The sequence below is a fragment of the Rhipicephalus microplus genome, chromosome 1, assembly GCF_043290135.1.
Source record: "Rhipicephalus microplus isolate Deutch F79 chromosome 1, USDA_Rmic, whole genome shotgun sequence".
Taxonomy (NCBI): Eukaryota; Metazoa; Arthropoda; class Arachnida; order Ixodida; family Ixodidae; genus Rhipicephalus; species Rhipicephalus microplus.
In genome coordinates this window covers 65,846,519-65,873,500 of record NC_134700.1, presented here as the reverse complement: position 1 = coordinate 65,873,500, position 26,982 = coordinate 65,846,519, and the positions used below count along the sequence as shown (strand labels likewise).

The 26,982-nt window shown below is 43.3% G+C and overlaps 1 protein-coding gene and 1 long non-coding RNA gene across 4 annotated transcripts; both read right to left on the bottom strand.

Annotated features, from left to right (window-relative positions):
• Nucleotides 1–16,115: 16,115 nt before the first annotated feature.
• LOC142767973 (uncharacterized) lies at nucleotides 16,116–17,143 on the bottom strand. Its single transcript, XR_012885182.1, has 3 exons — nucleotides 16,798–17,143; nucleotides 16,422–16,626; nucleotides 16,116–16,361 (listed from the first exon to the last, which is right to left on the bottom strand). It is a non-coding gene; the product is annotated as an uncharacterized LOC142767973 (long non-coding RNA).
• Nucleotides 17,144–21,310: 4,167 nt separating this feature from the next.
• LOC142773631 (uncharacterized) lies at nucleotides 21,311–26,520 on the bottom strand. 3 transcript variants are annotated; one of them, XM_075874557.1, is made up of 4 exons: nucleotides 25,186–26,520; nucleotides 24,396–24,653; nucleotides 23,680–23,802; nucleotides 21,311–23,129 (listed from the first exon to the last, which is right to left on the bottom strand). In XM_075874557.1, the coding sequence occupies exons 2-4, from the start codon at nucleotides 24,490–24,492 to the stop codon at nucleotides 23,017–23,019; spliced, it is 333 nt and encodes a 110-aa protein (XP_075730672.1). In that variant the 5' UTR covers nucleotides 24,493–24,653; nucleotides 25,186–26,520; the 3' UTR covers nucleotides 21,311–23,016. The 3 variants fall into 3 exon arrangements, with proteins under 3 accessions (XP_075730672.1, XP_075730671.1, XP_075730673.1); XM_075874556.1 differs by having other exon boundaries at nucleotides 24,396–24,528; XM_075874558.1 differs by having other exon boundaries at nucleotides 23,680–23,724; nucleotides 24,396–24,528.
• Nucleotides 26,521–26,982: the final 462 nt, after the last annotated feature.

Here is a 26,982-nt window from a genome sequence, read left to right as displayed (position 1 = left end):
TATAGTAAATAAAGAACTTAATAAGCATACGACCTTTTTCTGTGTTCATGACACGTTGTTAGGGTGGTTTCATGCCAAACGCTTAGCCAGTTCGGCGACCATCTCAAATGCATTCGAAAAATATTGTGCTGATTAACTGTATTGAAAGCAGTGATATGGTAGGATATTTCGAAGAGAAAAAATGTTTAGTCACGTGGTTGGCTTTGGAACTTTCCAGAATGTCGTTTGGGTGTTGTTTGTGAAAACATTTGTTTTAAAAGTACGTTCTATACCAAACTTGGTCTACATATTGAGTAAAGGTCCTTATGTAAGGTGTTTGAAGCTCAGTAATATTATTGCAATTATACTGGCTCTTATGTTTCCAAGAAGTTATTCAAAATGTGTTATGTTTGCAATTTTTATTGCAATACTGCAGTTTGTGTGAATATCTGAGTAGTGAATACTTACTCCACGCAAGGTATATTTCGAAAAAAAATTATTTGAGACCTCTCAAGCTGGTAAACTTTATGGGAAAAAATCATATATTCTACAAATTTTTGTTCATATTGAGATGCGATTTACGCCATGTGGTACCTCAACTAAAAAATACCTTTATACATAAATTGAAAGCAAATGAACACTTCTTTTCATATACCAACATTAAGTTTTTTTGTTTTAAGGAAAAAATAATTCTTTAGCATTCCCATTGGCACCTATCTTCCCATTTGGTCATACGACAGCTGCCGCCTTGAAATTTTCTATATTCATCAATGCAAAAGTTCAAAACTTATTTTCTTCTTTAAAGCAAAAAATGTAATGATAACAATTAGCATATGAAAATACCTTTTTTTTCTTTCAATTTAGGTTTGAAGGTCATATTTATTTGGGCCACTCCACAGTGCAAATCGCGTTTCAATATAAACGAAAATGACAATTCTGTGAAATTCATCATTTTTTCTCGTAACTATTAGCAGCTTAAGAGGTCTCATATTATTATTTCATCAAAATATACCTTTTAAGTACTTAGTATTCTTTAGTCAGACATTCATAGAAAGTGTAGTACTGCAATAGAAAAAAAGTAAATATAACACATTTTGGCTAAGTTCTTGAAGGTATAGTAGACGAAAAAAGTGCTTAACAGCGCAAATGACAAGAGAGAAAAGAAGAAACGAGAACAGAGCCCTGAACAAACAATTAAAGTTTATTGCAAACCAACTGCAATATATAGAAAATAGAATCTGTGCATAACCACGCACCATCAGCAGAATCGCGCATACATGCACCACACGGCCTACCTTATCAACAACCGGTCATGTAAATGGACCCCAGATAACTAACTTCATAGCAGTTAAGAAACATTGAGGGTGCGCTAACACAGGAAGCACCAAGTTGTTGAATATAGAAAGCTTCACTAATCTCGTGCTCGCGCCGATTTTTATATCCCCCGTGATCAAACACTTGTCAAGAATTGGCTGACAACAAGACTCATTACAATGGTCTGCCAAGTGGCTGGGAAGAAAACCTTTTAGAGAGTTAGCATGCTCCCTCAACCGATCATTCATGCATCGCCCTGTTTGGCCAACGTCCACAAGTAAATAATATCTTGTAGAGAATCACTAAAACACATTTAACATGGCACATAGCGTATTTCTTAGTGCATGCTTCTTCCTTAGGTCCCTCGCTTTTGACCTTGCGACATAGGCCAGCGAGCTTGTCCATGCGCAGAACGCAACTCTTACACTTATTTGCCAGCGACCTTCTTTAGCCTATGGGAAACTTCGTGTACGTAGGGAATAACAGCCTTGCTAGAATCAGGCTTGTTGAGTTAGCTATTGCTTTGTGTCTTATCAGGCAATCTTAGTGACGTTAGAGGAGTTTCGGCAATAAAAGTTAGCAGGGGATTAGAAAAGCCTGCTATTTGAAGGCGGTGAACTTAGAGCGAAAAACTGAAAATTTCGCAAAAAAAGGAAAGCTTGCGATTCGGATCTGAACGTATGCAACCACAGACAAAAATGTACATACAAATTGGGTCAATCCCCCTTTTTTCCTCTTTCTATCCCCTTGCACGCATAAATCCTAGCAACACCCCTGCAGTGCTATTAGCTTCTTTTAAATAACACTCTGCCACTCAGCAAGAACCGGGGGCTATGCTTTTTTTACCGTTAAAGTACAAAGGACGCTTGCTTTTATTCCATCTTAAACTTTGTGTGAGCATAGCAATGTGCGATTATCAGTGCATTGTAACGCGACAGTAACAACTGTCAATTACAATGCTGCAATTAGTCAACTACTCTCTATCTTTGTGGCACGGGTACATTGCGCTAGTGTTGTCTACGACCGTTCACGTATATATATATATACGACGCGCAAGCGTGCATATCGATGAAATAAAAAAAGAGTAGTAAGTGTCCACAGAGTGGTGCGACCCATTGGAATAGTTCACCCGTGCTTAGCGGATGTGCGCCAAGCTTGTCCTGCGGCGCAGAATACGTGCACAGCAGCTGCATCAGAGTAAGCTTAGCCTGTTAATTGTAAACATGCCTAGTTCCATGGCAATGCGAATACTACAAACATTCAATTTGAACTGATCCATGTTTATAGATCTAAATTAACTCGCTGAATAAATCGGGGACCTGTGTATTGACGCAAAATACTTCAGTGTGAGGAAATATGTGGACCCGCATCAAAAAATTGGCCCCGTATCTGCATGTTTCTGCAAATGTCGTCGAAAGACAATAGTCTTGCGTGTGGAGAGAGTGAACAGGACATTTATTTGGTGTTCTGCGAAAGAAAATCGGTAAGTGGTATTCTGTAGGCACTGCGTTTGAGTGCCAGAACTCACCAGAACTTTGGCATGCGGTTTGATTGCATCCGTTGAGATGTGACATGTATTGACGCTCTAAACTATATACATATATGATAGGTGTAACGTTCAAGGAAACACCCTTGGGTGTAATTTGCTAACATGGACCTATAGTACACGTAAATATGACAAATGGGTGTACAAAAGGTGGAATTGCAGAAATTACACCCGTGCGGATAAGTTTGGTAGAAATAATAGGTGTAAGAAAGGGTGATTTATTGAAACATCCACCCTTAAGGGTGTGAAATGATTTGCAGTGTGCACTCGAACGTTAGCAGTTATGCTCCAACTAGCGCTTGCATTGTTCAAGTAGGCAATTCAGCTACACACACAGACAAAAGGTCCCTTCAAAATCAAGTCCGGCTTCTGTGATCGATCCGCTATACAGTCGCGGCTGCCGGCAGTGCCACACTACGTTCCGGGTGTACGAAAATACCGGTGAAGACAAATTTCACAAAACTAAATGTATTAGCAAGTATGCAAACTTCGCGAGGCGCACCTAACGCGAAGGAATATGCTCTGTTGTCACCCCATGAATCAACCCGAGTTATCACGGTAGTTTTAGCGCAAAAAACGAAAAAGTACCTAAAAGAATGACATGGACACCAGGCCCTTGTTTTCCGTTTTCAGCCTTTTTGTGCGAGAAAAAAAGAGAGCAAATGAACTACCAACACCCAAGCATATGCGTCTTAGATACGCTTGATGCTTACAGCTAACAGGCGCCGTCACCACGCATGTAATATTTAGTAAACAAAAATTGATGTTCATTAGAAGTGGGCCCCGCTAACTTCCAACAAAGGGCACCGCAAAAATCTGTTCATATTCCTCGCTGAACCACAGCCGTGCCTTCGCACTCTGCTTTGTTCTTCAAACAGTCCAAGCAATAAAATCCATAATAACCCAATCACAATCACCCACAATCATTCTTCTCCTTCATCCCAGTGAAACAGTTCGCACAAGTATTCTCGCTAAGTAAACAAATGCTGATTTCTCATCAACTAGTTAAAAACAAAATTGTTTGAAGGCGTCATTCTCGTGCTCAAGCAGTTAACAAAGCTCTGAACGGAACAACATGAGAGCGGCACTCTTTATTTCACTTCGAGTGCCCCACAATATGAATCCGCAGGTCCAGCCTTCAGTATGGCGCATCTTCGCAATAAGCAGCACTGGCAGAACACACAGGTCGAGCACAAAGCGGAGGCACATTTTAAACAGGTAAACACCGAATAATAAACTCTACCAATCGAGAAGTCACGCGCACCACACGCACACACACGGGAGGGTATTTTGCCAGCGCACGCAGTGACTTGTAAGGGCCGGTTTCTGCCCCGCCATGGTGGACTAGTGGCTAAGGTACTCAGCTGCTCACCAGCAGGTCGCGGGTTCGAATCCCGGCTGTGGCGGCTGCATTTCCGATGGAGGCGGAAATGTTGTAGGCCCGTGAACTCAGATGTGGGTGCACGTTAAAGAACCCTAGGAGGTCAAAGTCTCCGGATCCCTCCACTACGGCGTCTCTCATAATCATATGGTGGTTTTGGGACGTTAAACCCGACAAATCAATAAGGGGCGGTTTCCGCTGGCGGCAAGCATGCGTTGGCGACTGACGTTCTTAGGCAGCCGTGGGCGGCTGCTGGCTTCGCCAATCGCGCACGTCTGCTGTTCTTCACCATTCAAAAAATGGTTCCGAGACCCATTTTCGTGCTGTTTGCCGTTTGCCGAAAAGTAGTTCAGCCAATCAGCGACGCAGGAGCGGCATGGCTGAGCCGCGTCATCTGCTTTCGCCTCTCCGCATTGCCTGCGTCTGCCACGAAACGCTTCGAGCTGCTTGCTTCTTGCTCCGTGGTTTTCACGATATGTCGTACGTGTTGTTCCCAGACTACATTCCAATAGTGAATATAGCATTTTCATCTGTCCGGTATTCACAGAGTGACGTCCCCAAAGCAGGCGTTTGGACAAGTGGCGCCAGCTATCTAGCGTTTGCAAAAACAAACGTTTATTATGCCCTATGAGATTCGGCAACGCCTCCTAGGAAGCGTTGGATTCGGAAAGGCTTGCTTAGGCGTATAACATCAATTATTTGAGTGTGGTTCTCAAAAATGGTGCCAAATCGATTCGAGTACTGTGTTGTCAAAGCAAGAGGACATGAGTCTAAAGCGAATGGAAGCATCAGTTCGTAGCTTACGAGCTACAGGGCACACGGCGGCCGCTTGATAGATTCGAGCTTGCCCTACAATTGGAACAGCTCTCCTGCGGGCGGAGCCGGCTGCCGGTGTACGCCACGGCACCGTCAAGGCATGGTTGCCGCTAGCCTGAACCGGCCCTAACACGACGCTATTTCCTTTCCCTCGCTCTGCGCTCACTGCACACGCGCAAAAATCTTGGGAAGCCGAGGTCGCCTAGGCGGTGAGACTAGATGGCGCTGGTGGCGCTTGCACACCACTTAGATGCGGTTTAACGCTAACTCCGGCCATCTACTCGTAGCGCGGGCTCCACATTTCTTCTTTTTTTTGCAACAGTGATCTGTAGCGTTATACTTGTTCTTTAACAGTGCATCTGAATTGCAGTCAACATTGTGACCGTGCAGCGCAGCCAGTACGAGCTGCTAGTCAGAGCGCGCATTTATAATATTCAGGAGCAACATTTAGCGTACTTTCACCGACCTAATGTAGTGAATAATGGTTAAAAAGCAAAGCTTATGGCTTTTGCTTAGCCCTATGGGTATTTAGGGACTGCGCATTCTTACTCAAGCAGGCGATATTTTATCGGCACTTTCATTTCGGTAAAGAAAATGATCCTCTCAACATTGCATCCATTGGCCGTCACACTATTCGATAAGAACATATTGCCAAGTGCGTGCTGCGAGGAACACGAACACGACAGCGCATAAGCGCATCTACACAATTTCATGCAGAAAGCAATAACGAGAAAGAAGAGGAACCTCTGGCCCGCAGTAAATAAGACTGACCTGTTGCTACTTTCTCAACCTGTTAAATACTACTTCTGTCTTCACGTCACGACAATATATTAAATGCGAAGCATTTTTCAGTGAACTTCGGCGACTTTCAGCGTATCTATCTATCTATCTATCTATCTATCTATCTATCTCTATCTATATATCTATCTATCTATCTATCTATTTATCTCTATCTATCAATCTATCTATCTATCTATCTATCGAGCCACCTACGATTTTAGCTCTCCGGGTCGTTTTGATAATGCTATTAATACCAAACTTGGCATGGCATAACATGACTGCATGAAGAACATATTTGACTGGTCCTAGCATGAAATTCATGACATCGATGTCACGAATGTCATCATTTCCCTTCCATGGTCCTGGAGCTCTTGCGGTTATTTCGCTCGCATGGCATGTTGCAAAACTGGTATGGTATGACACGATTGCATGGCGAACACAATCGACAGACTCTAACATGAAAATCATGACATGCGTGTCATTGTAACAACATGACTACACGCGACGATCATGATGCACTCACGGCTGTTTTGCTAGCATCACATATACCTAATTTGGTATTCCGGTATATGAATGGATGACGAAGGTATGTGACTAGTGCAAACACATTAAACATGATATGCGTGTCATGTAACAACATGACTACATGCTACGGTCATGATGCACTCGCGGCCGTTTCTCTAGCTCCACATGTACCAAGCTTGGTATTACGCGAAGTGAATGGACTACATACGTAAATAACACATCCAAACAAGATAAAAACGACATGCGTGTCATGTAACATGACTACTTCCCACACTCATGATGCGCGTCGCAGCCGTTTCACTAGCTTCACATTTGCTGAATTTAGTATTAGGTGACGTCAATGGGTGACGAAGGTATGTGACAGGTGCAAACATGATAACCATGAGAGGCGTGTCTTGTGAAAACATGACTACAAGCCACAGTCAAGGCACAAATACATTTCGACGTGACACAGTGCGCGTGCTCTCGGGCATTCATTTCGTGGCATCTCGCCGGCGTTGCTACGCCAGGTGTCAGTCCTGCCATATAGAAGCAGGCACGCGCCGCACTGCGTTGCTTTGACGCATGCGCGTTTGAGCTGGTCCAGTGTCCCTCCATCACAAAAAGAGGGAGTTGAAGTGTTGTCTAGGTAACGCACCGGCGCGAAATGCAGCACGTCGCATATCGCGCCGGTTGTAGTCGGGCCGCGCCAACGGACGCTGGTCGCGCCTGGCATCAGACTATAGAGTGCTCACGTTTTGCTAACGTAGCGTCGCTGTGCCCAGCATGCGCACGCGTCAACGCTGCATTGGAGTATGTTGGGCCCCTATGATGTGCTCGCGGCCGTTTTTCTAGCTCTACATATACCCAATTCGGTGTTACGTGAGGTCAACGGATAGCGAAATATATGACTGGTGCAAACATGATAATCCTGACACGCCTGTCATGTGAGAACATGACAACATACCACGCTCATAGCATGCCCGCGGCCGTTTTTTCTAGCCCCACCTATACTAAATTTGGTATGACGTGACCTGAGTAGATGACGAAGGTAAACGAGACATCCAAACATGATAATCATGAATCAGAAGTGATTTACGGCATCAATTACCTCACCCTCGTAACACTATGCTGATTTTAAAGTGACATATCAACTTTTCTCTGTTGTGATTCGCATAACATTGATTCGCACTGTACGTGAAATCTGCCAATTTTTTGTGCTTATAATGCAGTCCTTGGAACAAGACTGTGGCTAAAAATATTTCAGCAATGTTGATTTCTCGCTATCTACAATGTAAAGGCTTTGACCGAAGTACGTCCGCTCGGAAAGGAACATAAAATTTAAAGAAGTGGATCCACAAAAAGAGAGAGAGAGAAAACCGGAGAATGCGTTTCGGCTCCCCTGAGGAGAGCATTGTTCGTAACTTAGTCAACAAGGTTCCTGTCATTGTGAGCAAGGCTGCGTTAAGAGCACCGAAATGTCTTTATTCTGCAATTTTCTTCATGGTTGGTATCCTCTTTCTAACTTTCATGACGCACACTCAAGGACACATTAAGAAGAATATTTACTACAGCAATTACATAAAGCGTGCCTGCTAAAATACATTACGTCAATGTTCGATTTTAAGTGACCTGACGGGCCATTGATGTACTGGCTATGGCTAGTAAACTGTGCGGCTGTTTTTTTGCAGGTGGCGGACGTATTACCTCAAGCTTTAGAAGCTTCAATCTTATAGGGGACGGTGGGAGGGGGAGGTGGGGGAGTGTTTCTTGCATGGCTATGCCAATGTGCCCAACATTACCTTGATTAGGGCAAGTTAGTGCAGTTTGTGAGTGTTCAATAGTCATGCAAATGACGCAGATGCCAAAAATTAGATACAAAAGGACTGGCTCTTTCTGTATTGGACAAACGGACCTCCTGTTGTATCTTCCGTCCTATAGTAGTATGCGTGCTTTATCGAGGAACGCTGTGTTTCCTTCACATTACTTCCTGCTTTGATTCATTACTAGACCCGCAAGCAGCTAGTAGTGGGACCCTTGCCGGTATCAAGATGGTTAATGTACACTTACAATATAAGCAAAGCTGCTCGGAAATGTGCATTTGTAGCCTTCTTCATATCACCCCAAAAGTGAGGGCACAAGTGGAGTGTTTTGAAGACGTTTTATTGACATACGCCCCAAATTTTGAAGTGGGAGTGTGATAGGGTGTTTATAAGGGTGCTTTTAATTCATACACCTGTGTTCCATCTTTTAGGGTTTAAACATTTTTACAGTGTGTTTAGGAGATAACAGGACGTAAGCGTAACAATACTCTTTCTAAAAGAATGAGGGCTGTATTTTGTAGGCTGGAGCACCGGAGAAAAAAAAGCACGCATCGAAATTTCAGAATATACCGAACCTAAAGTTGATATATCAATCTTAGTGTATCTCTTCTCATGCCTCTTCGGTAGTTTCCTATCCTACGTAATATGCCGACGCCTCGTGCACCCTTTCCAGCTATGTATTCGATGTGTTGGCGCCAGTTTAGAGATGCACAATAAATTACCTCAAAATATTTAGTAGAGTCAACCTGTCGTATGTCCTCAGAATGACAACATAATGAGATGGGCACAGGGTATTTCAAAAGTAATACGAAATATAAAGGACAATTTACTCAGATTTAGTAACAAGTGATTGTCATCAAGCCAGTTCTTCAGGGTGTTAGGATAAGACTGTAGGCGGTCGTATAACGTCTGAATTGTATCTGCCGTTGCAAAGAAGGCAATATCGTCTGCATACACACCTGTTGTTATATCCTGGTTATGTGGAATGGTGCTCTATAGCACAATAAATAACACCGGGGACTGCACTGAGCTTTTCGCCACTCCTCTCGTTTGTGTGTACATAGTCAATAAAAAGCCGCCTTTGAAACAATAGAACTTCCTCTGTAAAAAGAAATATTGAATCCACGTTGCTATGTATGCCGGAAAATTGAGGGATTCCAGTCGATCTATCAGAATATCATCCTCTACAGTATCGTATGCTTTAACGATATCCAAAATAATTAAAGCGTCATATCTGTTGTCCCGTCGATCTAACTGTTGCTACTTTCTAAGTAAACATGGGCGTTTTATATGGAACATCTAGCCATGAACCCGATTTGACAGGGGCTTACAATTGACCGTTTGTCAATAAATCTCTTGATTCGAGTATGAATAATTCTCTCAATAAATATTACTAGAGGCCATCGTACTTCTTCAGCAACGGGGTAATTTTACTCAATTTCCATTCTTGCGGTTTGCATGATATTTCAACGAATAGTTCACAAAATATTAAAAAAACAGTAGGCAATTCTTAAAGTGAAACTTCTAACATAAAATTTGTTAATCCATACAGTCCAAGGGCAGTCATTGGTAAACAAAGTACAGTTTGAGTCAATTCAGATACAAAAATTTATCTAAATTCATGCGTAGATACCTGCATGTTGCAAATAGTTGAGAGCAGTGTTACGGAATGGGCGCCTACATTCCATTCCGATTCCATTCTGGGGAATGAGAACTTGTCTCAATTCTATTCCTTTCGATTCCTCGGAATTACAATATTTTGCCCATTCCAACTCCGAGAATGGCCGGGCTGTTCAATTCCATTCATGTGATTTCTCGACGTCGGAAAGGCGCCTTGATAGTTTTATTCAGTGAAGAATAAATGCCACATAAAGCTGGCGTCATTCGATTAAACAAAAAGTGCAAAAATATACTTTTATCATTGCCATTTTAAGAGCGTTCTGGTAAACGTAACTCGAAAACATATTGAGACCTGACATATTAGGCGCATTGTTTTGTCGTCTCGCTTACGTCCCTGTTTATTAGCGCTCTATATGTTTTCGAGTGTTTACTTCGGGTGAACATATATATACGCCTTGGAAGGGGAAGAATATTGCGAATCTGCACTGGGAGTCTGTGAGGTATAGTAGATGTTTTCGAATTTGCATAAGAATGCAAAACACGTTACCAAGGTATAGGGTTAGTAGCTTGGTGACATATCTCGTGCAGTACATCACCCTGATAATTCCCGTCGGGACAGTTCTACAGCTACCTATGGCAGTTCTACCGCTACCTACTGCTACCTATGGATTTGGATGATTAGCATGTTTAAACGAATGATGGTGCTTTAACTTTTTATAGGCCTAAATATGTTATTGCGAAAGTGAAGGTATAGCGTATTTTTTGCCATCCATACTAGTTTTCAAGAAGACCATGCAGTTCTGCCAAGTGTAGAGTGGTCGTGAATATAAAGGAAACTAAGATATGCTTAAAGCACAGCAAAACCCTCAAGATATCATCGTATCAGTTGTAACAGTGCACCACTCAGGCACCTTGTGCCTTTGCATCGAATACGCGACACTGGAACGCAGCAGCCTCGCTTGTCAAACGCACCTCGCAAGTGTGGATGGAGTGAGAACTTGTGTTCGCCTGTGCGCAGGTATGCAATCTTTTTCTTTGTCGCTAAGGTTATTTACGTCGATCGGTTACTAAAGTGCTGATTGGATAAAGTTCAGGCTGTACCTATAGTATCAATAGGAAACAACGCGCACGGATAACTTGTTTCTCCCTTCAATAGCTGTTGCGATAATGCACTTGTTTCTACACTAACCTATCCCTCGGTTTCTCCTATACAAATCGGCAGATCATTCATACTTTTACGTCAAGCCTACTCTTGACTCTGGCTTGGCTAACTAAATGTGCAGCTAGAAAATGCGTAGTGATCTTCGACTTCAATATTTATTATTGAGGTTTAACTTCCCAAACCACCATATCACTATGCGTGACGGCATAGTAAAGGAGTCTAGAAATTTCGAGCACCTGGAGTTCTTCAACATTGCCTAAATCTAAGAACAGAACCCTCAACCGTTTTCACCTCCATGGAAAATACTGCTGTTGCGGCTGGAATTTGATTCTGTGGCTTGCGGGTCTGCAGCCGAGAGCCTTAGCCACTAGACTGCCGTGGCGGGACAACTTTCGATTTCATAAAAAAACATGTACACAGGCCTACACAAATAATTTTGAAGTGATATTACATATGAGCATTTAAGGGTATAGCAAAATGCATTCGCCCTCAATGCCCTCTGCTATGCGATACACACTCGGGTGTGCTTTACTCCCGTGATAACAATAAAAAAAAGATTACAATAATTTCAAACTATTTCGATATTATTGTCGTTTATCTTCAATATAAATACTATACTATCCGATATGAATGGTAAAATCAGTCATTCAACTTTCTGTTTTTAAGTACGTTTATTCTTTTTGTTATGAATATTTATTTGAAATGCCTAAAAAAACGTCCTGCCTGCGTGCAACACGCAGCACAGTCACAGCGCAAGCAGGGATAGTGGCCTTCAGAGCCTTTTATAAACATTCTTTGGGTAAATCCGGCCACATTCTAGGTACCCACTACGCCATAAATATTCATAATTTTTGGGTAGTAGGCCAGCATTCACAATGCTACTTTTCGTCAACATTCGCGTAAGCGTGGTATCGGCTACACACTGGTTATGCTATCCTCCGTTATTCTTGGGAGAAGCATGGTATCGGCCACGCACTTGATAGAAATTTTTTGCAATGTTTTTATGCAGTGGCTGATGCCGATAACGAACTAGAATGGAATGAAAAAAATTGCCCGCAGCTTCCCTCGGGGGAACACTGAGGAGGATGCGGACCATATAATTGGTTAACGGGGTGTTAAAGTGCGACTTACTTGGGTCGATGGCTAAATTGGTTAACGTGGTTGTGAAATGGGGTGTTAAATTGCGACTTACTTGGGTCGATGGCTAAATTGGTTAACGTGGTTGTAGGAGGGGGTGTTAAATGAGTGAACACGTACACACGTATGCGAAAGGGCGGCGCTGGTCGAAGGGACGTCGATCATTGTGTTTGTGGATTCGTTGGAATTCATTTCACCGCGACCTTGGACGTCGACGCGCCGTACAAACCAACCGACGAGCGGCAACTGAGCGAGCGAGCGCCGACCTTGAGTATATATACAGCACGACGGCGCATGCACTGTCAGCTGTTGAATGTTCTCGAAGCGCGACGCCACATGCGCGTCCACTGGAGAATCAGGAGAATTGTAGATGTCGAACGCGGTGTGTAGAGGAGGAAGGGTGCACAGATGGTGGAGGAGTGAAGCGCGCGCGGTGTGTAGAGGAGGAAGGGATGCACAGATGGTGGAAGAGTGGGCGACGGCGCATGCGCGCGCGTCAGCTGTCGAATGTTCGAGAAGCGGTGCGGACGGCGCACTACAAGGCGCGAGTATAAGATACTCCGCATCTAAAAAACTTTATTTCAGTCCTGCAGGACGCACTTAGCGCGTAGCAGGCGTCTCCCACGCAGGGACCGACAGGGAGTACCTGGCGGCCACTTCGTGGGCCTGCTGGACTGCACATTGCTGGTCGGCGAGAACTGAGCCCCAGAGTGACCTCTCCCACTTGCTTGAGGTAGAGTCGGGAGGAGTTGTTCTACACTCCCAGAGCATGTGTGCGAGTGTCGCTGTGTGTCCACATGATGGGCATGTGTCGCTGGGGTATGCATCGGTATAATAAACACGAAGCGTGGCAAGGTTTGGGTACGTGTGTGTCTGTAATAGGCGTAGGGTTAATGCCTGCGGTCGATTAGGTTTCGGATGTGGGTGCGGAAAAATGCGGCGTTCCAGGTAAAAGTGCTTTGTTATTTCATTGTGCGTAATTGGTGCATTCCGATTGGTATCTAACCCAGCAAGTTGGAGTTGCCCTGTGGCAGTGCGGTCGGTAAGTGCGCGCGCTGCATCATGGGCGATCTCGCTGAGGTTGGATAGGGCACCCTGCCCCTGGCCGAGATGGGCGGGGAACCAGATGACAGTGTGGTGCTTCAGGGTACTCGGGTCCACTTTGCGCGATAGACGCCAGGCGCGACCAGCGTCTATCGGCGCGGCCCGACGGAAACCAGCGCGAAATGTGACTTGCTGCATTTCGCGCCGGTGCGTTACCCAGACAACACTGCATCTCCCTCTTTTCGTGATGGAGGGACGCTGGACGCACTGAAACGCGCATGCGTCAGAGCAACGCAGTAGGGCGCGCGCCTGTGATTATATGGCAAGACTGGCTCCTGACGTGGAAACGCCAGCGTGACACCACAAAATGAACGCCAGTGAGCACGTGCACCGTGTCACGTCGAAATGTATTGACGCCTTGACTGTGCCATGTAGTCATGTTCTCACATGGCACGCCTCACATGATTATCATGTTTGCACCTGTCACATAACTTCGTCATCAATTGACGTCACCTAATACTGAGTTCGGCATATGTAAAGCAAGTGAAACGGCCGTTAGCGCATCATGAGTGTGGCATGTAGTCATGTTATATGACGCGCATGTCGCGTTTATCTTGTTTGGATGTGTCATTTACGTATGTCGTCCGTTCGCTTCGCGTAATACCGAGCTTGGTACAAGTGAAGCTAGCGAAATGGCCACGAGCATATCATGAGCCTAGCGTGTAGTCATGTTGTTACAAGACACGCATCTCATGTTTATTATAATTACACTAGCCACATACCTTCGTCATTCATTCACGTACCGTAATACCAAATTTTTATATGTTACGCTAGCGAAACGGCCGTGAGCGCATCATGAGCGTGGCGTGAATTCATATTCCTACATGACACGCATGCAATGATTTTCATGTTAGCGTCTGTGGATTGTGTTTGCCACGCAATGATGTCATACAATACCAATTTTGGAACATGCCATGCAAACGAAACTACTTCAAGAGCTGCAATACTATGAAAGGTAAGTCATGACCATCATGACATCGATGTCATGATTTTTATGGTTGGACTAGTCAAATATGTTCATCATACAGTCATGTTATCCCATACGAAGTTTGGTATTGATAGCATTATCATAATGGCCAGGAGAGCTAAAAGTCGTAGGTGGCTAGATAGATAGATAGATAGATAGATAGATAGATAGATAGATAGATAGATAGATAGATAGATAGATAGATAGATAGATAGATAGATAGATAGATAGATAGATAGATAGATAGATAGATAGATAGATAGATAGATAGATAGATAGATAGATAGATACGCTCAAAGTCACCGAAGTTCGCTAAAAAATGCTTCGCATTTAAAAAATGCGGTTAACAATAGCGCGTACCTATAGCTGTGAGTTGCGCGTCACAAACATGAGCTGCTCGAAAGAGGTGCTTGACAGCCGGTTTCACTTCACTGTCATGATCAGGAATGCCATAGAAAAAAACGCGTTCCGCGTCAGCTGATGTCGCATTCACGGTGAAAACTGCCCTTGCGAGGCGGGAAAGCAGGGGAAAGCAGCTTGCATTCGCTTTCCAATAGATAACGGGCTTTACCATGTCTGCACAAGTTGCCTCTGAAAGGTAAAGCGAAATTTCCCCTGAAATAAATCTGGGCATTTTGTCTTGGTGGGCACTATCACTTTGCCCGATATTGTTAAACATCAATCTGCTTGGCTCTGCTTCAGTGCCTGCATTCTAGACGGTGCTGGCGCTTTCCTGCCCTAACAAATGAGGTCCCCTTCCCAGCACAGTACAGCGCATCTACTCGGCCGTTGCAGATGAACACCAAGAACACTTAAACCATGGGTCTAGGACAGCTTCCATAAAAAAAGAGACTCAATCCACATGCTTGTGATTCATTTTTTCAGGCTATGATGTAGGCCTCTAGCTGCCTCTTCTCGAAGAAGTGTGTCTTTGTTTAAGGTTGCCGCGAGGACAACTTCCATATTTAGTTACGCGGGAAGTAAAAGCCCATTTTCCTCGTGCCTTTTCTGCAGCATCTGTGTGGCTTCCTCTTCATGGGAGAGAAGCTCAATCAAGTCTGTAGCCAGCCTCAGTTCCCATTTAAACAGTTTAACTTTCTTGCAGGCCAGCAGGGTTTCTGTCAGGCCTAGGTGAGTGGAAAGAGTGGTAGCAAGCTTTCTTATCATTCGAAGCTGCGAGTGCCACGTCGTCGCGTTGTGTGATCGAAAATGCAGATCGGTCACATTAAACACTTCTTCCGTTTCGGCGGTGCTCTTTCGTATAGACGCAACGATGGCACCACATTTTTGTACGACTTCCTCGGCACTTGGGTCCTACAATAAAGTTAGGATGACAATTGTGAACATTAACATTGCAAGTACCGGTAACGCTAACGATCTATGTAACAGAGTTCCAGGAAGAGAAATACGGCATATGCAATAGAAGAATATCAAAGAAGAAAAATAGCAAAAAGCTCAAAATACAATGAGGCAAAAACACCTCAAACAACAAATCAATCTAATCCAAATCCTTCAAATGTAGCTTCAGAACACCATGGGTGTACTTTGCGTGGTGTGCCGGTTTTGTTCATTTTTGTTTGTTTTTATACGCACTTTAAAACAGTTTATTGAAGTGATGAGAGCTGAAATCGAACTGGTGTAATATTACTGCCAAGCCTGCGGCATAAAAATGATCTGCAGCCACTAATTGATGAGAAGCCTAGTTCGTGACCTAGGCCAGGCAGCAAGTGCTCCATGAATCCCTGAGATGAAACAGCGAAGCACGCACAAAATTTAGGCTAAACATCAGGTGGGGATAAATGCATAATAAAGCATTCGTCCATTGAAACTGTAATAAGTACAGTTGTCCGCCCTTCTCAAAGTACGTACAAGAATTGTATTCCTATATTGTTTGTCCACGCATTCATGGCGAAGTATTTAACAAAGGTTGGCTACAGAAAAATAGTAGTGAATGGACGATGTATCTATTGATGCACATACGATGAAACGGTAATGTTATTTATTGGCACATACCTGCCAAACGGCGTCTTTTACGGTAAGATGCAAGCTGTGCGTGCTGCAGCCAAATCTAAATTGCTCCAGCTGATGGAACTCACTTGAAAACTCCATGGTAAAGCGTTCTGGGCAGTCGTCAAAACTGTCATCTTCATCGTCCTTTTCAGTTTTCAATCCGGCAAATTCAAAAGCCTTTATCATTGATAAGCGTTGTCTGTCACCACGCGAATTACCTATAAAATGAAATAATAACAGTTAACGCAGGCTAAATAATGCAAAAACGTATACTTGACCTTTTCAGCGATGTTCTACTGCAGAGACGTTGCGCCATACTCGCAGCGGATCTGAGCACCTGTGCAGGTTCCCGTGAGGAGAGAGAAAGTCAGAAGTTCCATGTGAGCCACGAAGTTGCTGTCCATGAATGCTCTTCGACAGCCAGGAAACTCTTCGTAGAACTTGACGCCCACACGTCGAGTGCGATGCAGACGCACTCCGCACCTGCAAAGGAGGATGATATTTTGGTCTTCAGCGCTGATAATTTCTCGGGAAGCAACTTTTCTCTGAGTCATCCCGCGATGCCAACTTGCTGCCCAAGATGGTAACCTGGATTTGAAAGAACACAAAGCAGTTACTTTGATCAAAGGCGGCTTATAAAATTGTTAAACTTACGTTTACGGATTGTAGGAATCATTCTCTCTAGACGACACGAAAAGGCTCCATGACTGTGCAAATTATGTTCAGCCTGGCATCGTCAAGAGCAGCCTTTCGATGGACAGGTACGGAGCTGCAGCAAGCGGGGAAGGCGGACGTTATCTTCGGCTGGTTTGCCAGCCCTTTCTCTCGTGGCGTATTCTCATGCTCGTGATTTATTTTGAGGTGCCGAATCAAATTCGATGATACTCCCCCTACAGCATGTATGTTTTCGGAGCAAAGTTTGCAGCGTGCAGCTAATTTGTTTCCTACATGTGTAATTAAAGAAACTGTTTTCAGTGTGCCATGTTTGCGGACTAAAACTGCGTGCACGAGCAGCTGGGCGCAGAAGCCAGTGTGGTTGTGCGTTACGGTAGTTCCCGAGCCACCAGCCAGGCGGCGGCAGCGCTGCCCGGGCTGCCCTCCCCCCCCTCCCCCTTGAAACAGAGCGAACGAACGTGGGTTTTCTTGGGTGCGAATCATCAAGTCGGGATTCCGGAAAGGCGCCGCCCTCTCTATCTGTGTTTACGTGCGCTCCCATGTATCGGCTCCGAACCTATGGTTCGAAAAGTTTATTCTCTCTTCCTCGTACAAAGGGAGAGGCAACGCTGTTCGTCGTGTACGACTGCGCTGCGCTGACCTGCAGACCTTCGCCGACTGAGTTTTGGGCAAAGGCGTCTATGTGCCTAGGCAGGAACAACAGCACTGCGAGACGGCGTGAAGGGGGGGAGGGGATTATGAGGAGAGACGGTGCTCAAGCTGGTATAAGAAAGCTTGTAGTCCACAGGAGCACTGCGCCAGTATCAGTACACATCACAACCAAAAGAAGTGTTTTTTCGTCCCACTCCTGGGTGGGGACAGAAGCAAAAATAACAAATGAATGGCTGGGAGACAACCGGCGGCTGGGCTCGGCTTATAAATGTATATAAACGTACCGTGCTTGTAATGAGTCAAGTAATTTTAAAAATACTGCTTTATTGCTAAATTTGAGGCTCTGCTTTACTAATGTATGAAATTTGAATAACAGTGTGTTGATAAAAACGTGCTCTATTTTCGGGTAAAGACGCGATTCTATTCACATTCAATTCCGCTCAAAATGTGCTCGATTCTATTCCCAATCCATTCCTCCAAGTGTTGTCCCTTATTCCATTCCGGTGTTGCGAAAATGTGGAATGATTCTGCAATCATTCCAATTCCAAAATGGCAACTCTGCAACACTGGTCGAAAGATCTGGGGCCGAATTCACAAAGCTTTCTCTTAGGCTACGCATTTTCTTAGCCAAAAATTCTCTTATCTGGAGGGATTACTATAGCGCGGGTATAGATTTAACTTATTCGGCACTTAAGAGGGCAAGGAGGACACACGATAGCCGATGAAACGACAAGGAAAGAAAGAAGTGTGTGCCGATAATATCAAGGTAGCACGCAAAGCGTCTAGCATCGAGAGTATACGATGATAGCCAATGATTTGCTGCATCTAGTTTCAGTTCCGCGAGCGTCTGCTACAGTGCTTACGGGATGCCGCGTACGTTGTAATAGACATTTTGGTGGGCTGTGCAAAGCCAAGCACTCGCCTTTAATCAACGACTGTAGCTAAAAAAAATAATTGCTCGATGGCCTTAAGCCACCGAGCAATCCATGCACTATCTCGCCAAGTACAAGTAAACAACACTCCAGGTGCACCACATAAATGAAACCACACATAAAGCGATGCATGCAATGTTTGAAAATGTGCCTCGAATGTCTTCCCCTATTTAACGCGACCAGTTACCTTACATTTCATTGAAGCTGCGCTGCTACTTAACTAATTCGGTGCAATATAGCAAGGTATAGTGGTGAACGTAAGGGTGTTTTGTACCTATAGTCAAAGGTAGCCTTTGTTACAATATTCTTATTACAAGACACATGAGTGACTTTGGTGCCTGCAGACGAAATGTGCGGAAATAGAAAACAGCAGTAATCAAATGAAATTGTGAGCGCAATTTCGCTGGTTCCATGCACCACAGCATTTTTAAAAAGCCGGAATGCGAGAACGTGCATACGCTTACGCTTAGGTATATGTCTACGTAAAATGAGGGAGACTCGTCGGGAGGTGTCTCAGTGCTAATGCTTTTCACAAAACACGGTGCAAATATTTTGTCCAGCGTTGTTTGAGAGCGCAAACAAAGCAAAGGACGTGTATACGAGTCTTGAGGTCAAGAGACGTTATCACACGTGTGAAAAGGATGAAAAGAGAGAGAGAAAGAGACTTTTGTTTCGGCTTCGCGAAAGCTTGAAATTGATAGATAATACAGACAATTTTCTGGCCCAGCAGACGTCAGGGAAAGTCTCCGCAAAGCAGCGTCAGATGCTCGGAGAGCATAAAAAAGTGGAGTACGCGTTATATGGGAGTGACAGCCACTCAGAAAGCGAGATGAAGTGTGATTGTCCTTAGATGTGAGAATCAATGCTAATTAGGAGAGTTGAGTTAATGAGCCAAAACTTTCCTAAATAACGATAATGGAAGCAAACTGAGCATTCATCTAGTGAAAGTGACACTAGTCACAGTGAACTCATAATAGTTGATTAGCGTTGTCACAGGCTGATATATATTTTTATTTTCTTATTTATATTTGGCAAACTATGAGAAGGTAGCCTACGTTAGAGCCGGCTATCCCAACGTCATGACAGTAATGTACAAGAATAAATAGCGCACGGTTATACAGTCACACGTGGCGGTTTCTATCTTCCAGTAACCTTGGGCAAACGCATTCTGACTATTTTTTCTATTTTTGACAAAGTTTCACTGGACGTTTTTGCAATTGGCTTCATTCGAAGGAATGACGATATAAGCAATAGGGCGAATGCAAGCACTGCTGCAGTGGACGAGCGGTTACAGCGCTCAACTACAATCTAGGAGGTACTTGGTTCGATTCGCAGAATCACTGAGCACTTTTTTTTTTCAAGAGGTTGCCCGGCCTGACATTATGCGTGGTGGCGGGTACTAAATTTTTGAGAAGTAAGCTTTCGCACTTGCTTCTTTCACTCCCCTTTTGACCCAAAAGCGCTGTACTGTGCTCCTTCAAAAATTAAACAATTCAGGGTTCATAATTTTCTCCTCCGTCCTCTCATATCGCAAAAGTGTCCAGTGCTGAAATACCAATATCATACCTGGTATAAAACTTTTCACGTGTTCGGATATTCGACCAGCAATCAGTCTTCACGGTGTTTTGAAGAAAATCTACACATGCAGTGAGCTAATTGCTTGCAGCCAAGTTGACTGCCTTTGTAGGCACACGCTTTCGTGCTAATTTGGTGGGCATCATCACATGCAGCAAGACCAAAGAGCACGGACAGTTAGAGCTGACGCAAACAGAGTGATTAGTTTGTGTCTTCTCCCGCTATTTGTCATGCTGCACGCTTCAGTGTAATGTCGCTGTCGAAGGTTAAAATTAACTGTAGCAGTTAATCGAGTTCTGCTGAGAGGGTCCCCTATTGTCCAGAATGGAACAGAACAATGGCAATTTGATATGTGTGATAAAGAGATGCCCTGCTTTTGATTACTAGAATAAATTTCTAAACTGAAGTTTATTTTTTATTAGCAACAGTTCCAGTGCAGATTAAAGGTGCATGAACAAAATTCGTGTATTCAGCTTGACTAGGTTTGTGACCTTAATTGTTATTGCGAACCGGTATCACAGTATGCATAAATATCACACACATATACAACCACGGGTGATAGCTTACTTATTCTGATTAAAATTGAAAGGTTGAAATCGACATATTCAACCAACGCAATGTGTACGAGATATGCCATGTAGAGTAGCTATGCTCCAAACTAATCTTCGCAGGTTCGTTCCATTTTACCCAATTTCTTGCCCATGACTGTAGGTTGGTATATGAAACAACTTCTTCGAACACACATAATCTGTGTAAGGTTACATTTATTTTTATGCAGTACAAAACAAATTGAAATGTATAATGGCTCAAAAGAGAAATAACTAGAAACTAATTCAGCCAAATCATTACCAAACTTACTCACCAATGATAAACGGATTTTCCTTTAAAAGATACATACATACATACTTACATGCATGCATGCATGCATGCATGCATACATACATACATACATACATACATACATACATACATACATACATACATACATACATACATACATACATACATACATACATACATACATACATACATACATACATACATACATACATACATACATACATACATACATACATACATACATACATACATACATACATACATACATACATACATACATACATACATACATACATACATACATACATACATACATGCATACATACATACATACATACACTCAGGTGTAAATATTAAAATGAATGGCTATAAAACAACAATTCTAATACACTCATTTTGAATATACTACAGAAAGTAACTTACGAGTGAAATCCACCGGCACTGTTATGTCTGAAGACGGTGTTTCTCGAACCATCTCGAAAAAGCTTGATGCATAGTTTTCCGCTGCCGCCCAGTGACAAGCAGTTTTTATAAAAAACACAAGAATAAAGCCCTTGACAATGTCATGCTAAAGAAAAGGGCTGTGCATCAATATTTTGTACATGTCTGCAATATCACTGTTTATTTACATAGCTTGGCTTATTCACAACCCACTAACAAAGCATGTTAGGACAATTGGGCTGAAAGTTGGCACAGCGCGAGTAAATTCTAGACAATACATGAATAATAGAATTATAAGCTACTAAGCTCCTTGGTGCAAACAGTGTTATATTGACAGCTATAGGTGCCATTTCGTTTCCCCAAAACACTTCTCAAAAGTAGAATCAACTTTATTTAGCTAAAAGTTTCTATTCTGGCGCGTCGTGGTGGCTCAATGGTGGAAGTGACTCGTTCGGCCAAGAAAACAAAGACCAATTATTTTTCCAGTTCGTGAATTCACCCCATGCTAACATTGAGGCAGCTGGTAGGAGTGCTTTTGAAAAGAGGAAACCACCACATTCCCACCAGTTTTGACCTTGGGTAGCTACTTCACTTGGACAAAAATGATGAAAAACACTCCTCAAGAAGACTTCAAAGTTTGCACATCAACACAGTTCCCATACAGCTGTCTATTACACTGATTGAAAAATATTGAGTTTACTGGTGGGAAAAGACTGTACACTACGTAAGGTGATGCTCCAGTGAACTGCATGTATGTCTTGCTGCTGGCCGCAACTGCGATGTTGCTCAGCACATATGTGTAAAATAACAACTAATACTATGCCACTGCAAAGTAATTATGTGTAATTTGCATGAAACAGGGACCACAATAAAAGAACATAACAACATTTGCCTTCCCAAAGTTCAAAAAATGTAAATAAAATTCCACAGAGTTCTCACACTTCATCTGAGGATAGTAATATTGGTTGTAAACATTCTTACTTCCACTAGCAAACTATTTTAAGATGCCAGATTCAATATTAGAGTATACCAGCACTTTTGTAGGGCTAAACAATTGTACAAGCACCTAGAAAAACACAAGTGATTGCATGCTATAGCTACATATAAAAATAAATACTTTTATTTCTAGTCTGAGTAGAGCTGCATAGATGATAAGTCACTTGCATTACATTATGAACAAACCTATCCGAGCAAAGTATACATTTAAAAAGTTACACTTACACAGTAGATAAGTAGACTGTTGAAGGACGGACAGGCAGTGGGATAATACCCAAGTACTAAAATCTACTGCTATGATATACTAGGAGTAGTGATGACCCTCTTCCTTCCAAATAAAATAACCCACATAGATTCACTTCCCAGAGCTTATACACTCATGGCATCATTGGTGCTATACAAATGAGTGTACACTGAAGGATTACATCGACTAAGTACATGATTACTGCATCCATGGCTTTACTTCTTGTACTACAAAGAATGCAAACACAGTTACAATTGGCGACCACGGATGCTGTGATTTCTGGCATGTAAATGTAGAGGCACACAGGCACTTAACACACATGTTAAAAACTTCAGCTCAAAAATATTTGCTCACTAACACTACAGCAGCCTTTAAATTAGTGTCATAGTTTGGTATCTTCCATGCAAAATTTAAATAATTTCGAATGCAAGCAAAGGAACTGCTGAATAATGCACTGCTAAGAAGTTAAGCAGCAGCTGTTCCTGACATCACAATGTGCTCTTTCTGCTGTTGTAAACTTTAAGCAGGAGAACAGTCACTTGCAGTCCCTTTATACTTGTTGGTCTTCTGTGCTCTGTTCTTGATACACTGTACATGACCGTGGAGCACCGAACCCCTTGTTGCTGCTGGAACTTAGAAAAATACAGATCATTGTTACAACCATGCTACATGCAAGAGTGTATAGTTGACAATTATGTGCTCATATTTACAGATATGATATTTTCAGAAGCCAATGACAAGCCTCAACACACACACACACAAACAGTGAAGACTGAAAATATATTTAATATGATACAAGAGCAAAACTACAATGTTATAGATGAAGGCATGAAACTTCTGACAGGCATAAAGAGCCAATAGAGTTTCTTCTATTTCGACTTTACACTAGGTGCGAGAAGTAGACCACAAATAAGTTCACTAAGAAACGCAAGTTAGGCTGCATTACAACACAACAGCCAATGTTCATAACTTTAAGGCTGTCTAACATAGCCAGCTCACCATACCGCATATAGGAGCAAATGGGCAGTCTAGAAGACACAAAGAACTTGTGGATTATGAGTGTGCTTGTTGCTGACATCTATTATTCTAAATGAAGAAAACCTTTTAAAAATGCACTTCATCAAGGGAAATTTTCATATGCAACAAACACAACGGGCTCCTACAGGTGCCACCAGCACTCACCAATATTGTTGATACCAGTGTCTCTCCGGATGGATATGCTGCGTCCTGCACAGAACACCAAAGGAGCACTCCATGACTTGGATTGCATGTGTGCTAGCTGCATCGCTCTGCTGCTGAAATAGGCTAGCCACAGACAGAGAAATGAGAAGCCATGGCTCTGAAACACACTGAACTTCACCTTTATAGATCAACAATGCATACTTAGGTCAGGTACAATTTGTAGAAAAATATATATCAGTATGCAATCGTGGTGAACATGTTCGGCTGAAACACAAGCAACAGCACTGAGAGAAAAAAAGCTACATTAGGTAAAAGATGCAGTTACTGGCCCTATGTCATCTGAGGCTTCTTCAATAGGTCTTTCTCCTTGTAAGTTGTGAACAGCCAGGCAATTTTCACCCACTTGCTATTTCCTTTCAGAGCACTTGATCCACAGAGGGAGTCACAAGCTCGAGAGCTCAATAAGGAATCAAAGTATTTGTGCTCGTTTCAAAGCACAAGCTTTTGAGTCGCAGATTATTGGAGTTTCATTTATAAGCTGCAGGCTTTAAGCTTTCATCATTCTCAATTATCTTGCAATTTAGTTCTATAAATGTTGAATAAGAATTATGTGTAAGAATATTACAGGTATCCGCTGAAAGCAACCATGCTTGGGTTTTCAATTTGTGCACAGTAAGTGGTGTTCACGTAATCGTATGTATTAAAGAAAAACTAACCTTGCAGCCAGCCGTTAGACAGTTTTGTGCCCTCGAAGCTCCCAAGCAGATCGCAGTCCTTCCAGGTGAGGCTGCCATGCATGCTTTCCTGCCACATCCGCTGAATGATAACAGTCCCAGCAGTGACATAGGCCTGCACAGTTAGAGAGAACGTGTCCTTCCTATTTTCGTACAGGTGCTCCAAGTAATGATGAGGATTGATGTGCCAGAATGTGCAACCGATGCATCACAGGACCTTAACAAACCAATCTCTGTGATCTGTGAAGAGCCAAAAACGAGATATTTAAAAACAAGTATTAAAAGCACTCACTTCTAATACTTATTTGAGGAAGCTATCACTTCGTTAAAGTGACCAAAATCTGCTATAATCACTTTGAAATAAACTGAAGCCTCATGTAAAATTAACGTACGCAATATATATGTCCTACTGAAGTATAGTACTACCACAGTGGTATTCGTCTATTGAACTAATTTTCCAAAATAACATAAATTTTCAAGTGCAACCTGGCTCCTGAAAAATAAATTCACATTAACTTTGCAACTATCAAACGTGGTCAATAGACAGGCCCAACCTCATCATCAAACAAGTGCTCACTTGTATCAAATCACAAAAAACTTTTTATGTATTTGCTCCATAATATATGTATGTATATAACAGTATTGGTAAATTTTTTATGCTTCAACTTACCATAGAGAAACATTACATCTGATGGGCTTAAAAACTTGCACACGTTATAGAACTGCGTGACTTATAGTACCGGTGAAATTTAGTTCTGCAAGGTGAACTCACCGATGGCAGCATTTAGTAGCCGTCGGTGTCATGAGGAACCAAGTACGGCCAACAGGCAAGGGGCATCTGCAGACTGGAAGCTGCCAATGACAGCAACGAAGAGCTGGCGAGGAGTGCACGTCTATTGATAAAGTGTAAGAACTGGCCATGACCGGCTGTTGTCAAGGCTCTAGTGCCGTGCGAAACGATGGCCAGACGAACTCGGAAACCTGTCGTTAGGCGCTATTGGCCTACAACTTCATTCAAAGCAAGGCACTGGTGAAATCTTTGCTTTTTGAGGGTGCCGGAGGGAAGCTTGACGTTCACGGGCTCTCGCTGCCACATAGAACTCTCAAGTTGTTACCGAAGAACAGTCTAGGCGCGCTTCCAAAGTAACACGATCCACAACAGAATGTAGCATCTCGCAGCTTTGGTTCATCACATCACAGCGCTAGGTCTGGGGGACGGAGGGAAGCTTGACGTTCACGGGCTCTCGCTGCCACATAGAACTCTGAAGTTGTTACCGAAGGAAAGTCTAGGCGCGCTTACAAAGTAACACGATCCACAACAAAACGTAGCATCTCGCAGTTTTGGTTGATCACATCACAGCGCTAGGACTATGGTTATCACAACAAGGAGAAGTGACGACTTAACAAACAAAAGCGCCAAGCTGCCCCACCACAACTTCGCTGGGCAAAACAGTTATCAACGCTGACTTTCAATTTTCGGTTACACGAGCACAGCTTGTTCACAAGTCTTGGAACGTCAACACAGCACCACTGTTCACAACGAACATCGTTTCACTTCCGAGCAGTACATTGCTCTCAAGTAAATAGGAGCGTACGGGCTAACTAGTGGCGAAGCAAGAACTGAGCGCGTAGTTCATACGTTTCCGTACGTACTTGGGGTCACTCAAGTAACGTGTCAAAACGCCTTCAATCCGAAATGTCGCACAGCACCTAACTGAGAGACTGTAAAGTCAAGCGACCGAACTGTTACCGGTACACAAACACACATTGCAGGCTTCTCGAGTGCTAGTTGCCGTCGATACATCGACACCGATCCCCGCTTGATAACCACACCGACGCACAGGCTTCGCTGCGCTTTACCGTACACCATTGCACTGCCACAGCTTTCCGCACTGCTTACACGCACCGAAAGAGCTGCTGTAATCACAACACATCCGGTCAAACGCTGAAGTAACTCGTGCGAGAAACGTTTGCTGAAAGTCGCACTGACCGATATGCTGTTTACGACGCCATGTTGTTATCGACAACTGCGCAGCACATAAGAGAGCTCTTAGAAAGTACTTGCACTATTTTCACGGCGTGACAAAATTTTCTCTTATGTGCGAGGGGGTGATATGACGAACAGGACAGGCGTGCCAGATGAAAGAAGTGTTTTGGCAACGTCACGGAGTCAGCTGATGTGGAGGGTATTGCTTCACAACCAATCACAAGCTGTGCCTGTCGGCCAAGGTGTCGTCTGCTCGCGTTTGTCGTCTGCTTCGATCAGAGCATGCGACAGGGGATTTGCCTTCGCAACGCTATTATTCTCAGGTCAAGTGTTCGCTGCGTCGCACAAAATACATGTCAGTGGCTCGCTCTACCTTTGAATGATGTTCGTGCGCCAAGTTAAATGGCTGATAATTGACACAGGGATGAATTCAGCCAAGGTTTGCTCCAGAATCTTGAGGGTTTGCCTATTTTCTGTGTCAAACAAAGTTACTAGGGTCATTTCATTCCGATTGCTTGCCATATTATCACGGTCCATATCGGTGTCAAAACAGTGAAGGTGAAGATGCATGATTTGTTTGTA